Source organism: Pinus tabuliformis, chromosome X, assembly GCF_031772625.1.
Source record: "Pinus tabuliformis cultivar Carrire ecotype Pingquan chromosome X, CPIR1, whole genome shotgun sequence".
Taxonomy (NCBI): Eukaryota; Viridiplantae; Streptophyta; class Pinopsida; order Pinales; family Pinaceae; genus Pinus; species Pinus tabuliformis.
In genome coordinates, this window is record NC_142308.1 from 680289603 (window position 1) to 680305098 (window position 15496).

At 41.2% G+C, this 15496-nt stretch overlaps 1 protein-coding gene across 1 annotated transcript in view; it reads right to left on the reverse strand.

Moving 5' to 3' along the window:
• Positions 1 to 1069: 1069 nt before the first annotated feature.
• Positions 1070 to 15496, reverse strand: part of LOC149141810 (uncharacterized) — an 86583-nt gene continuing 72156 nt past the window's right edge. The window contains exons 4-5 of the mRNA XM_089446380.1: positions 3250 to 3553; positions 1070 to 2978 (exon numbers count right to left, since the gene is read on the reverse strand). Coding sequence (XP_089302506.1) covers positions 1699 to 2978; positions 3250 to 3553 — 1584 coding nt within the window. The 3' untranslated portion in view covers positions 1070 to 1698. The remainder of the gene's footprint in view (positions 2979 to 3249; positions 3554 to 15496) is intronic.

The window sequence follows — 15496 nt, forward strand, 5'->3', positions numbered from 1 at the left end:
TGAATAATCACATAATGAAAATAGAAATATCCAAAATCAGCCACGAGAAATTTCTAATTTCTTGTCTCGTGCTTGATTGGGAGTCTCCTCCTACATAGTCGAACGACCTTAATGCTCTTGATTAAATACAAGTTTCATACCCTAGTACCCTATATTCTCTTGATTATTGGGAGTCTCCCCTGCATAGAGGGCTTGGTTCTCTTGATTAAATACAAGTTCCATACCCTAGTACATGATAAAATCCAATGGAAACATTGCAATCCCTCCAATCCTGAAATCCTGAAAAACAGATAAGTCTGCTGGATTTTGAGTGAGATCTAAAATTCTACTTTCTCCATATGAAATCCAATGAGGGCAAAACCACTCTCAAACATCCTGAGTCATTTCATGGTAATGTTAAAAATTTAAGTTAAAAGGATGAAACTGAAAAATAAAGGAGAATATCACTTTTACTTTAAGAACTTAACATTACCATGAACTGCATATCAACACTAGGGCAAAAGTTCACTTTTATAACTTTAGACAAGCATCTAGAAGCAACTAGAAGTCACTAGGCTAACGTAAGAATAGATTAGAAAACAAATAAAATAAATAAATAAATAAATAAAAAACAAGTAAATGCTGAAACGTGGGCCGTACGGCCCTGAAACACGTTTCGGGGCCGTACCAAACACGTTTCAGCGTTTCGTACCCATTTCCGTACGGAAACACCCTTCTGCCCCACATTTCCTGCAACATAGCATTGAATTATAAGCTACTGCTAAGCTGATGCAAGGTTGACTTGATGGAGGAAGTGTTGGGTCTAAGTTGTGAGGGTCTTGGTCGTCTCATCTTGAATCTACTGAAAGAAGAATTTTGACCGAGTTTTCCCCTAGAGTGGGGTTTTGCCTTGGTAGCGTGCCTACATTTTGTGCTCTTCTATTTGTTGCTTGACATCAGTCTTGATGATAAGAAAAGATAATTTGAAAGCACTAATAATAATAATCAAAACATCACACTAATAATAATAATCAAAACATCACAAGATAATGTCATAATAAGAGAAATCGATTAACTGCCACACTTTGGATTTCTCAACACAAAATAGACAACATTTATTAAAAAATCACTTTACAGAGACGGTGTCTTGAGAATGGAAAAATAATCACTACCTTATGATACCTTATGACCTCTCAAGCCACAACAAAGAAGATCGTATGACAATAGTAACTTCATTCAAAATATATGATATTCTTCCTATTACATAAACCATTTTACAAAGACGAGACCTCAAGTGGTTTAGCTTATATTCAAAAAAACTGGCACCAAAAATGTTTCTATAGTTCCCTCCAGCAGCAAAATCTTCATTAACACATGAACTTCGTGTAAGGCATCCATGACCAAAGTTCAGCCTCCAACTGATAGCTTGCAGACTGAAATTTTATCTATCTCCTGATCCACATGCTTTTATTCAGCTCACATCTGGCAAATTCGACTCTGTAGTATATCACAGAGTTAAGTGATCAAGGAAGTGCAGCATCACACCCATGACACTAAGTCTCAGATAAGGTACTATAATGGGTAGGCACGCGTGTCACTCGTTTCTCTTCTGAGTCGTGACATGTGGCCTCTTTCACAAAAGAGACTCTACCTGAAAAAGAATCAACTGCATCCTATAATTTATAATCTTGCAATCAGCATGCTCAAATGTAATCTGAATTAGTAAAAATTATGATCATTTTTCTCCAATAACGCAAATATACTTTCTGCTTTCTCAATTATAGGAGAACCTTGTCTTTTCTTCTCAATAATGCGCTCTATTAATAACTTGCCTAACTGATCATCAACCTCGGAGACATAGTCAGAGTCATCAGATGCGGTGTTTGACTGGTGAAATAAATGTGGTTCAGAATCAGGCATCTTGCTATGGCCTGCTTCACGGCACAAAGTTTTATGTGTGTCAAATTCTGATGCTCCCTCCATAGAAACGGTATCCCAGGATCTTATTTTATCAAGCACAGATGTGCTCACTTCAGGCAATTCACCCACAACAGAAAATAACTGTTTTTTCCCTCCAGTGTGAATCAGGTTTACAGGAGGCATTTGTAATCCACACTTGTCTACAGTGCGTGCTGTGGTATTAATCAGCAATCCATCCTTCCTACATAAAGTACCCTTATTTACCATGAGGTTTGCAGGTTCCAGATCTATATTCATGCCCAAAGATTTGTCATGATTGCAATTACTTTGTGTCAAACTAGTATCAACAAATTTAATAGAACAAGGTGTGCTTCCAGAAGTGTCTTCAAGAACATAATCAGGAAAATCAGGATTCTTCAAGCCAATCCCCTCTGAACCGAGCTCCAAATGATTTGGAGATGTCAAACTGTGAATATCACTTGAACTACAGCTTCCTTGGGCACACTGTCGATGAGAACCCATCATATTCCAACAATTTGCAGACAGCAACAGAAATGGATCAGGGTGTGAAATACACTTACCATCTTTCTGCTGTAGGTCATCCTCCTTGTAGCAATGGAAAGTTTGTGTGTCGTTGCTTTCAAGTGAATCATCCAAAAAAAGGTATTTGGGGGTTTGATTGTCAACTACAATCGACTGCTTAGTAGGTGGAACATCCTTAATCTCAGCAGAGTCAAGCATAGTCACCTCTTTTTCTGATGGCACTTTCATAAATTCTTCATATGCTTCATTGTATGCAGAAAGAGCATCACCTGAAAGGGTTAAAAAGAGAGGCATATTTTGATTGTCTTTGGATTCTCTGTCATCAGTGCTCTGATTCTCTTCAGCTTTACTGCAAACCCCATTGAGGTCCACAGCTTGAAAACCTGAACCTTCTGATAGTTCTTTACTGATAAGATGACAAAATTCTTTCTGATTAACTGGGATGTTGGAAGATGCCTTCAAGGAACTCCTCATGCCTGCTGAATGATCACTTCGATTTTCTAAACAATTAGGTCTCCTAGCAGGTACCTCAGAACCTGTACAGATCGAGAGAGAGAGAGAGAGAGTGAGAGAGAGTGAGATCGTACATGCATACTTAAATACAATTTAAGAGAACAAAAATATTACATGCTGTCTCAAAAGGATTCATTAGGAAGATTACTCTCAATATAAACCTACAGTCAACCAAATATTTTCCCAGGTCAACCTAGAATTTATGATTTTACTACAAACCTACAATACAGATGTTTTCTTTGAATCAGACAGAAAAGAAATAATACAAACATTACAGATGAGCTAAGTAAATGCCTGAAATAAAGGATCGGATGTCCTGATTAAGCCCTTTTGATTGCTTGTACCCTGATTCAAATGCCCGCAATTTGATTTTAGTAGCTTCAAGCTCGGCCTCAAGCTCTATGATGCGTTCATGTAGCCTTGATTCTCGAACCTCGTTCAAACGTTTTGCTAAATCCCTTGGTGAAACAGCATAGTTTCCTGTATGTATGTCTTCATGTATAAAAGCACTATTATCTTCATCTGACTCTGTGTTACCTGTCAAGTTGTCCCCATTTAATTCTCCATGAACAACATCTGCAATGCAATCTGGATCAATCTGCAATACCAAAGAGGTTTTCAGGCTTTCATTGTTAGAGAATAAAACCTTGCTGAGATATTAGATGAGAGAGCAACCACTAGGATAAGAATCCTATTATATAGCCACCCGCACAATCGTGAGGTTGACTGATGAAAGCCCCATTAGTATGCCTTTTCTTAATGAACTTTTAAATGTGAGAAAATTAAAATAATACAACTACAAGCTAATAAATACCAGCCCTCGATGATGAATGTTTAAAGCACATAAAATATTTTCAGATTTCTTCTAAGTTTTCAGGCTTTCACTGTTCGAGAATAAAACCTTAATGGGGAAGTAACCACTAGGACAAGAATCCTATCCTATAGCCACCCACACAATCTTGAAATTCTCACTAGGACAAGAATCCTACTTTTTGTAACCATAGGCAACCCATCTTATAGTCTATACGAGACGGGTGAGGATCCTGATCTGTATAAGGAGTTTTTGTTATTTTTTTGGAAGAAAAAAGAAACAGATTATTGTTTTCTTCCTGTAGCAGATTTTCTGTTACCAGCATTAATGAATAGTATAGCAGGTGTTCACAATGACCTAAATGAGTTATCGTTATATTCAATAACTGTATGTCTTAATAGATTCTAGTGTAATTACAGATTGCTGTTTTGGGCAGCACTTAATTCAGACTCTTTTAGTTTCCTGTAGAAACAGTATACAGAGTGCAGTGCAGAATCTCTGAACCATGGTGTTAGAAATCATCATGGTATCAGCGCTTAGCACCTGAAATCTTCCAGATTCCGTAAATGGAGAGATAGACTGTTGGAATAGAAAGCTTGTTAATTTTAGTTAACAATGGTATGTTCTATGCTTGAGAGCAATTTACTTCAATTTTCTTATTAGCCCAATATCAATTTCCAGATTAGCAATCACATTAACATGGCAGTGAATGCAGATAGAACATAAATAAAAACAATAGAAGACAAGCCAAGACAAGAGTACGCAATATTTGGCAGAAGCCAGGGAAAAACCCCAATGTGGGGAAACCATTTGATCAAGTCTTCTAATTATTCTTCAAAAGTTCAGCAGAGAGAGACAGTACAATATGCAAAGTTCACTTGCACAATCAAAGTCAAATCTGTCCAGACAAACAGCAGCCACAGGAAGCCCTAACCAGAAAGTCAACGCTGGTCAACAGGGCAGAATTTATCCTCCAAAACAGCTCGGTCAAACCCAGTCAATTCGGCCTCCAACAGTCATCTGAATCAGCCCAAAACAGTCCTGAAAAACTCAGTCAAACTTGGTCAATGCAGCATCAAACCTGCGGTCAAATCCTCCTGCAGTCAATGGTGGTCAAACAGCTCGGATTGCCTCAATTTATGTGCCTAGAAATGTGTCCTGCCCGAATGGAAATATCCACAAGAAAAATGTGTCAAATCAAGTCAACCGCTGCCCGGTCAACGCTGGTCAAATACTCCTGCAATTCGGTCAACGTCCAAACAGAAAATTACAGTCTTCTTCCTCGCACGTGTGGAGAGAGAGGCTGCCCAAAAATTCATACTCAATCAGATGAGGAGAGAGAGATGTGTGAGAAAATGAGGAAGAGGCTCCTATTTATATGCAATGTTGAGGATGAATAGACGTGTCTTTTGGGCTTTTGAGCCTACATTAGATTGCTGACCGACCTTGACAATTTGTCCATAAACAAAATAAATTCATAATTTCATTTGTACATTTCAGAATGAGATGATATTTAGATCAATCCTACACCTCTCGAAAAGAGGAATCCAATAAAAATATCAGTTGCATCATATGAGCTGTCCAAGGTGGAGTTTGGCCCTAGTTGCCAAATTTAACACTCCCTCTCAACTAGGAAGAACTCCACCTGCCAAACCATCTAACAATCTATACCATCCCTGTCATCCCTGCTCTAATCTGCTGAACCATGAAGAAATAATGAAGAAGAAATGATCGAGAATGTATCATACCATTCTCCACTGACCGAAGTCAGTCTCCAATAATTGAGAGTGTACCATACTACTCTCCATTGACCCAAAGTCAGTCTCCATTGATCCCAAATCAATATCAAACATCCTAGCATAGGGAGTACGTTGGTAAACGATTCGTGCATCGGTAGTACTTGGTCCCTATCCTCATTTCCCTACTCATTGGCCAGATGAGAGGTACTTCCCATGAGTCCCAGACTACATGGGTAGGATGTATCAGTAGGAGAAGGTGAACCACTCATCTTGCTCATATGCCATAGGAGAAGGTGAACCACTCATCCTATGCATATATCAACATGGGGTATCACAGGGGAAGGTGAACCACTCGCCCTGTATATCACGCACCACTAGGAGAAGGTGAACCACTCACCCTATGGTCGCTCATCGCTCCAAGAAGTACCCCAAGCCCCCTGGATCTCCCAGAGCTCAATATCCAAATCAAACGAGACGCTCATAAGAGAGTCTCTCCACGACTCCAAGTCATTCATAAAGGTTAAGAATTTGACCTTCCCTAAGGGCTTTGTAAGAATATCTGCAACTTGATCATCAGTCCCAATATGACGGAGCCTTATTGCTCCCCGTTGTACCATATCCCAGATAAAGTGGTACCTGATATCAATATGCTTGGAGCGGTCATGAAACATGGGATTCTCAAAAAGACGAATCCCACTTTGGTTGTCGCAATAGATCACAGTGGTATCCAGCACATGTCCAAATAGCTCACTAAAGAGTTTCCTCAACGAAACAGCTTCACATGAGGCCATACTAGCAACAATGTATTCAGCCTCAGCGGTGCTCAAAGCAACTGACTTTTGCTTCCTGCTCATCCAGGATATCAAAGCAAAACCTAGAGAGAAGCAACATCCAGATGTGCTCTTACGATCCACCACACTGCCAGCCCAGTCAACATCAAAATAACCATGGAGCCTCACATTCCCGGCAGTGTATCTCAGTCCATAGATGATTGTAACCCGAAGATATCTCAAGAGATTCTTGGCAACAATCCAGTGTATGTGATGAGGCTCGACCATAAACTGACTCAATGTATTCACAGCAAAACATATGTCCGGAAGGGAGTTTACTAAGTACATCAGGGCCCCCATGAGTTGACAATACTCACAACGATTTTCTAAATCAGGCCCAGCAGCACTTCCGCATAACTTCTTGAAGTTAAGTTCCATCGGAGTAGTCACGAACTTCTAGTCCACCATCCCAAATCTTTCAAGTAGCTTCACAATGTATTTTCCTTGATAAAGGAAAATCTCACCTGGCTTTTGCCAGACCTCCAACCCTAGGAAATAATGCATCAGTGCTAGGTCCTTCATTTCAAACTCGGAAGCCAACTCCCTCTTACATTGATGAATAAGAGGGTCTGCACCTGTCAGAAAGATATCGTCCACATAAAGTACCAAGATGAGAGGTCCATCATTCTCAACCTTTAAAGTAAAGGTTTGGATCAGCTTCACTTCTTATAAATCCCAACTTCATCAAATAGTTGTTGATCCTCTCATACCAAGCTCGGGGAGCTTGCTTCAACCCATAGAGGGCTTTCTTCAACCTGCATACATGTGTCTGGCAATCTTGAACTTTGAACCCCTCGGGTTGTTCTACATAGACTTCCTCCTTAATTAAACCATGTAAGAAGGCGGTCTTGACATCCATCTGATGTAGATTCCATCCTTGCGAGGCAGCAAGGGCTATAATCAAACGAATGGTGGTAGATCAGGCAACAAGTGCAAATATCTCATCATAGTCCACAACTTCCTTTTGAGAGAAGCCTCAAGCAACAAATCTAGCCTTGAACTTTTCAGCACTTCCATCAAATCCATGCTTGATCTTATAGAGCCATTTCGAGGTGACAATGGATTTGTCCTTGGGTCTAGGGACCACATCCCAAACGTCATTCTTCATAATCGACTCATACTCTTTGTTCATAACATCCTTCCAAACTTGGTGCTTCACAACTTCTTCGAATGTGCGAAGCTCAAATTGAACAATGGTGCTCATGGCAATTAAGTACCCTTGGTACCTATTCAGCTTCTTACTTTCACGAAATGTCCCCCTTGGAGCAACATGTCTCTCGGCATCTTTGAGAGTTTCCATAAGCCATGAGGGTCTCCTTTTCGAGGACTCATGAGAAGGTGGATCAATGGGATCCAATGGTCCTTCAACATAGGGCATCGGCTCATCCTGTGGTTCTCCCCGTTTTCCTGAATCTGCTTCTTTGTCCTTCCTTGGAATAGGAAGGTTACTAATCTTCTCAAAAGCAGCGTCTTCATCGAAGGTGACATCATGACTTATCTCCACTTCTCTTTGACCAAGCACATAGATTCTATATGCCTTACAAGTTTCACTGTAGCCCACAAATGTTTCTTTCTTCCAAGAAACATCCAATTTGCTTCTCTTTTCTTTCGGCACATGAAAATATACGGGACTACCAAAAATTCTAAAGTGAGAAACATCAAGGTTCTTAACGATGGAAACTTCTTTGGGAGTTTTGGAGTCCAACACTTGATGAGGGCATCTATTTTGAATGTACACAACAGTGTTGGCAACTTCAGCCATAAGAACTTCAGAAAGCTTTGATCATGAAGCATGGCACGAGTAGCTTCTATAATATAATGGTTCTTCCTTTCAACAACACCATTTTTCTCAGGAGTATATGCGATAGTAGTCTCCCTCTTAATGCCAGCTTCTCTACAATAGTCATTGAACTCTTTTGATTCATATTCAGTTCCATTATCAGTTCTCAATATTTTGATCTTCTTCCATGTTTGATTTTCGACCAAAGCTTTGTAAGAACAGAACCATAAGAATACCTCATCCTTTTTCTTCAAGAAATATATCCAAGTTTTGCGAGAGAAATCATTGTATGCTTCGCCTCTTTCCCTTTCGGCTGCCTCTGTTGCTCGGTTGTTTCTTGCTTCCTCGGTTGTCTCTGTAGCTCGGATGTTTCTTGCTTGAGTCTGGATTCCTCTGGCCATCCTTCCACAATTGCTGGTATTTGTCGGGTTCCTTCCTCTACTCCAACTGTCTCCTCTGCGACTTCCTAACGGTTATTTCCGGGCAAAATGTGGTCAACTGGTCAAAACTCGATTTTCAAACGAAGGACCCAATAGGCCCCGACCACAGTTCCTTGACTCGTCCCTGAGTCAATCCTTTGTTGATGCTAGTGGTGTTGCGATTGTTGCTGGTGCTTCCTGTTGCTGTGTTGTTCCTTCCTATGCTGCTTCGCTTTGGCTGGTTCCTTCCAACGAAGGACCCAACTCCAGAACAGACTTCATGGCTGCATTTTTGAACTACGTGAATGCATCGAGAGTTGTTTTCCATTGGCTTGTGAGAGTTCCCGCTTGCTCGAGGAACTGAGTTGTGAGCTCGGTAGTAGGATTCACAGGGCGTGTCATCAAGAGAGTGTTCCACTGCATGTTTGTTTCCTCGTTGATCTGTTGCAACGTCCCCAAGTGAGCTTGTGCTAGCGGTTTAAGGTCCCAGCTTCTTAGTCTTGGCTGATTCATCTTCAATTTGCTGGATTTGGGTCTCAAGGACTTCCACCTGTGCCAGAATTTCCTTCTGCTGGTTCTTGTCCCAGGTACCCATGGCTTGGTTGAACAAATGACTAGCACGGTTGCACAAAGGGTAAACTGGTAGATTCCTCTTCGCCAAAAATCCAGACCAGTCGTGAACTTGTGCCAAAAGGCCTTGAGCTTCCTCTACAACCTTGACGATAGAGTCTTTGAGGCCTGTTGCTTCTGCGATCTTCTGCTCAATTTCGCCAGCATACTGGGTGGCTGAATCCAGTAGTGCCCTCTGAGTGGCTACAATAGTTCTCTTGAGCTCCTAATTAGTTGAGACTAGTTGAATGCAAGTGGCTTTAACATGGTCGCAACATTCCAAAAGAGTGCAGGCCGAGAAGTCTTCTAGGGCCTCTGTAATTATCTCTGCGACCGAAGGTCAGAGGTCATGGAATTTCCCAGTGATCTAATCAAGCTGACCTTGGAGATCCTGTTTCTACTGGAGAAGTTGGACCTGTTCGGCTGCCAGGGCGAGGACCTGTTGCTGCTGCTATTCATGCTCGATAGCCAGAACAATGTGCAACGCCTCTTCTTGGTGTGCAGCCTGCTAAATGAAGGTAAACAATTGGGCTGAGGACCAGCCTGGAGATCAGCTGGGGACATTATGGATGGTCCTGGGAATCGGCTTTGCAATGGTTTTCCACTGGCAACTGATTTGTCAGAATGCCCTTGGGGAGATGTCTCTCGTTGGGAGAGTTCAATTGTTTGTGGATCAATGTGAACAAGTTAGGGTTTCGGTGTTGATGAGGGGATGGGATCAGTGGGGATGGGCAATGCAAGGAACGTGGTGGGACTTAGAAAGGGAGGGCCAGTAAACTGCCCTGTGATTGTGAGTGGATTTGAATCAAATAACAAAGATAACATGGACGTTTGAACGGTCTTTGTGCTTGGAATGTGGTCTGTGAGTGTCACGTCCGTGTGTCCAGTGACTGAATCAGTAACGGAGTCAACCTCCATTTACATTTTTGTACCAAGCAGGGTTCCAGATGGCAGAATATCTAAAATGGTGGCAGATGTGGAGGTTGTGTGCAGGGATCGATTTGGCGACTATGGTGATGTGGCGGATGTGGAGACAGTGCGCGAGGATGGATTTGGCGACTGTGGTGATGTGGCGGATGTGGACAATGGAATTTTTTCGATGATGGGCGCACTGTGGTTCTTCATCAATGAGGTTGACGACTTAGCTAGAAGGGGTCTTTGACTTCTTTTTGGGCCCCACTGGAGGTCGAGGCTTTGGAATTATTGGTTCAAATTGGGAATGGGGCCCCACTACGAGAAGCAAATCAACTAGAGGGCTACCAGCCAAAGAACCAGGCGGTATTGAACTATGAAATTCAGAAAAAGTAAGGAAAGGATTTACTGAGGCACCAAGATTCACCATGTTCTCATGCAGGGATTGCATCTGCGTCTCAAGTCGCTTAATGACTGGGTTCAGTGTCTCCTTAGCCATCCGCTTCCATGACGCCACTAGAGTTTCTCCTGGTAATGGTTGAGGCACCATTCCCTCAAACAAATAATTACAGTGTCCCTCCCAAATTTCCCCAACAACTCTCAGCCAAGACGAGACTTCCAGATGGAAAGCATCTTTTGTGAGCATAAACTTTTGGTTGTGCATCTGAAATGTGTCAAGATTAACACACCTCGGTCGTAATCAAGTGTTGCCATGGCTAATACCGAACCAAATATCCTTTGAGTAGTTGTCAATGAGTGATGTCGAGATTCATGGCCTGGCCGTCCTAACTTCATTTTTTTCAATTTTTTTTATATCTAAATCATCTACAACATAAAATAAATACATTGACACATAAATATGATAAAAGAACTAATATATAAGATGTGTAATATCATTTCTAGTGCTACATCACACATAACAGTGAATCATGTCCGGAATAATAAGTTCTTATCCTGAGTCCCAAGTTAGCCTCAAAATATCAACCAAAAATATAATAATGTATCTCATATCATGAGTCATAATGTCATATACAATGAAATGAACCAAATAACTAATACTATTGATTTCCTTTGCCCCTCTTGCGAGAAAATGCAATAGCTTTCCCTTTCCCTCTAGATGTAGATGCCGATGGAATTGGCAGTGGACTCTGCTGTGCTCTAGAAGCTGAAGAACTAGGAGCTGTAGGAGGTAGACCACGTCCTCTACTAGTGGCAGGGGTAGCCTGAGTAGGCGGTGTCACCTCCTCCTCCTATTGCTCCTCCTCCTCCTCCCCCTCTACGCCTTCCAATACCTCCTGCTCTAACCAATCATCTGCAGACTCCATGAGAGACCTCTCGGCCTCAACTCTCCATGCAGCAGTGGTGTCAATCCCATCCAATGAGATGGCCTCCATATCAGGTATCCTCTCAAGTTGCTTCACCGACAATCGAAGATTGTAGTAGACATAGACCATGTCATTAAGTCGCTGGTTCTCCAACCTGTACAAAGATCATAAAATAATAATTATAAAAAAAAATGTTATTTAATGAATTCAAAAAATTAATTGCAAATTTGGAATATTTTAAGTTTTAAATTTAACCTGTTGCGCTTCTTGTTGTGTATTTTTTCAAATACACTCCAGTTGCACTCGCATCTTGAGGAGCTACATGTTTGGCTGAAGATTCGAATGGCAAGCTTTTGCAGATGGGGTACTCTGGCACCATAGCGAGTCCACCATGCATCTACAACAAAAATACAAATAAGATAAACATAAGAAAAAAAATGAAATTTGAAAGTTGAAGCAAAGTATGAAGTTATGAACTTGAAGAGACAATGAAATTTGAAAATACCTGGCATTGTAGTCTTCCTATCAGTTACAGCCATCTCAAAGCCAAATGTGCCACCTGCCATCTTGTATATCTCCATTTCTTTGGAGATTTCTGCACGTTTTACTAGCGATCACACCATCCTCTGAACACAGGTTAAGAATCCATCCATGATCTCAACATCAAATAAGAACCCACATGGGTAAGAAAATGCGGATTTCAGGTAGATCCCTGCAGCATGAATGGGATGATGGAATGTGTTGTTCCATCGTTCATCAATCACTTCCCATAGAAGGAATTGTTTCTGAAACCCCTCATCTCCCTTATCATCATAGTAGGCCCGAATGGATTCTTTAGCCCTGTCCATGGCCTCATACAAATAGCCCATTGTGGGCTTCTCACCATCAACTAATCGAAGAACCTTTACCAAAGGTTCAGTAACGGTGCATACCTCTTGCACTCCCGCCCAAAAGTCTTACTGATATGAAACTAATCTTCATATGGCCTCTCCCTCTGGTTTGCGGCTCATTGTCAAAGCATGCCACTCCTCTGAAAGAAACATTCTCTTCACATCCCACATAAAATTCAAGAGGGATTAAAGAGATATGAAACTGGTGGCAAAACCGTGTAATGGCGGGGCGCACCAACTCCTTGTTGTTGGTGAATTTTCCCATCAAGCTAAGCACAGCTGCATGATTAAATATAAATTTTGTAATGCTTTTTGATGAGTCAACAATATCTTTGACAAAAGAAATTTTTCCTATGTCCTCCAACATCAAATCAATACAATGTGCAGCACAAGGTGTCCAAAATAAAGTAGAATGCCTTTCCATAAGCATCCTACCAGCAGCAACATAATTTGCAGCATTATCCGTTATGACTTGGACAACATATTCTGCACCCACCTCCAAAATAAACACATCCAGCAAATCACATAATAATTTTGCATCTTTGATATGTGAAAATGCATCAACAGATTTCATAAACATTGTCCCCTTGGGACAACTAACCAAGAAGTTTATAAGGGTTCTCCCCTTTTGGTCGGTCCAACCATCTGACATCATAGTGCATCATGTTCGTGCCCATGATGCCCTAAACTCCTCCAATCTTTTGGTGCAGTCAACCTTTTCATCTTGAAGAATGCGGCCTCTAAAGTCATCATAAGAAGGGATTTTGTACCCTGGGCCAACAATTACAATAGCATCAACAACAAGCTAGAAAAATGGATTATTCCTTGCAACGCTAAAAGGAATATCACTCCAAAGGAGAAACTTGCCCAACAACTTGTCAGCTTGTTCTTTCTCATTTTTTTTAAGCATTGAAGTGATAGATGGTTGTGAACCAGGCGTGGTTCTAGGAACAAAAAATGATGAGGCAGCTATAGGGTTGGTTGTAGACATTGATGCTGAAGTAGAACCAGTGCCACTTCCATATTCACCTCCTAACACCTTCCCTGCTAGTTGCTTCTTCAGATCTGCTTTGGCCACTCTCTCTTGCTCTAATTCTTCCAATGATCTCATGGCTCTTCGGATGATTTCCGCATTTGTATTGTTGCAAGGCCCTACATCATGTCCAGGGATTTGTGCAAGGTGATACTTCAATCTATAAACCCCCCGACATATGCTGCCCACACAACTTGCAAGACAAGTTCAATCTATCAAACCCTCCATCAGGTTCACCAAATTCCCACAGAGGGTCCAATTTCCTTGGCATGTTTGTAACTTGGTTGAACTCTTGAGTTTTAATGTAAGATGAAGTTTGAACTTTGAAGTTGAACCTATGGCACAATAAGAATTGCAAGTTACAAAAATTAAAAAAAAAATTACATACATGACACAACACATTGAATTTTTGACAAACAAACAAAAAAACCTCAACTCAATCCAAAATGAACTCTCTCCACTCTATGCAACAAAAATGAAAAAAAAACACCATCAAATCCACTCAAAAATCATTGATAATCAATGGGTTATAGAAACCCAAGCAAAAACAAGAAAAAAACCAAAACAAAATGGCCAAATTTGGTGCCCATACCTGGAAACCACGGTTTGCTGAAGAAATTTGATCTAAAGACGAAGTTCTCTTGCTTGAGATGCTAAAATCTCCAGGCTTCCTCCTCCTCTACCCTAGTAAACGCCTTCCAGGGTTCCTCTCCTCCTCAACTATCAAGCCACATCGCTGTCTGTTTAAAATGACAAAAAAAATCATGTTTTCCCTTATAAAACGCATTGTCCTTCACCCTGACGATAACTTCCCATCGAATCACGATAATTTCGAAAAAATCGCGCTTTTTTTAAGTTATCGCGATTTTTCCGACGATTTTTTGGACAACCAACAAAAAAAAAAATAGTAATTGGGCGAGTTTATCGGCAATTCGAAAAAGTCGTGATTTTTTTATGTTATTGCAATTTTCGCAAGACTGCTTCCAGCATCTTCTTATACCAGCAGGCAAAGGAGGCTTCATTGATTTCCTTGTTGTTAGGAATCCCAGATGTCTACCATGGCAAATACCTCAAGGCAAGGGGTTGTTCTTCAGTAATCACTACCATTTCCCGACCCTCTGGTGGGCACCACTTCCACATGGCCAGTATAACAACAAGGTATCCATAAATAAAGTGAGTGGCCCTCTTATACACATCCTCGTAGGCGTCAAAAAGTTCTTGTAGCAAGAAACTACACCAATTCAACTACGTGCCTTGCACACAAGCTTCCGCAACCGAAATGGTGTCCAACGTGCATTCCCCTCTCGAAAAATGTTGCATCAGCTTCCCAGCGATTATGTAGCAAGCGAATTTGATGTTGGGCTTATTGATTGGCTCTATCAGAGCACCCTTGCCTCCTCGCTTTGTTCCATACCGGTTATAATAACTATCGTCACATGTTTTCTTCCCCCACTTGGAAGCATTTTGAAACGTAGTTGAGACGGTGGGGTGAGCAACATATAGGTCTGTGAGTCTTTGAATATCCACCGCATGGATGGGGTATTCCTTGTCTAGCCATAACGACCCGTTATGCATTCTGCTAACGAGGAACTTTGTGCATTGCATTGTTTCTCCTGTCGTTCCGAATACAAGAAGGTTCCTCAAATTCAACAATGTCAACCTCTGTATTCCCTTGAAATCTTCTGTAACTTTCACAAATTGGCTCCTGTCGGCTTTGGTAACTAGTTCTGTAGAGACCTCCCTCTTGCAGGAAACTGAATGAATCTGAGAGGTTGTTGTCGACAAGTTGAGCTTTGTCATACTTGCCATAAAGAGGCTCTCTCTTTGTAATCCTTACATTTGGTTCAACATCTGGAATAGAGATGATAGCCTTCGTCATTGCTGTAGAGCGACGGTGGTAAACAAAGAACACAGGGGGCTTGAACTTAGGCTGGGAATGAGTGAAATTGGATACAAACTCCAGACTGGGAAACTCTACCACCTTGACTTTTCGTTCTGGGAAACTTATCGCTACCATGCAAATTAAATACAAAAGCCCGACACGACATTTTTTATTAGACTCGTTAACTAATTAAGACGTTAACTTTCCCCACTCGCTCCCAACCGTGGCAGCTATAAAGACGGTTGAGCCAGACATGACTCGAATGACGCAAAAACTGAAAAAGGAGGGTGGAAATGATGGGTAATTATGGT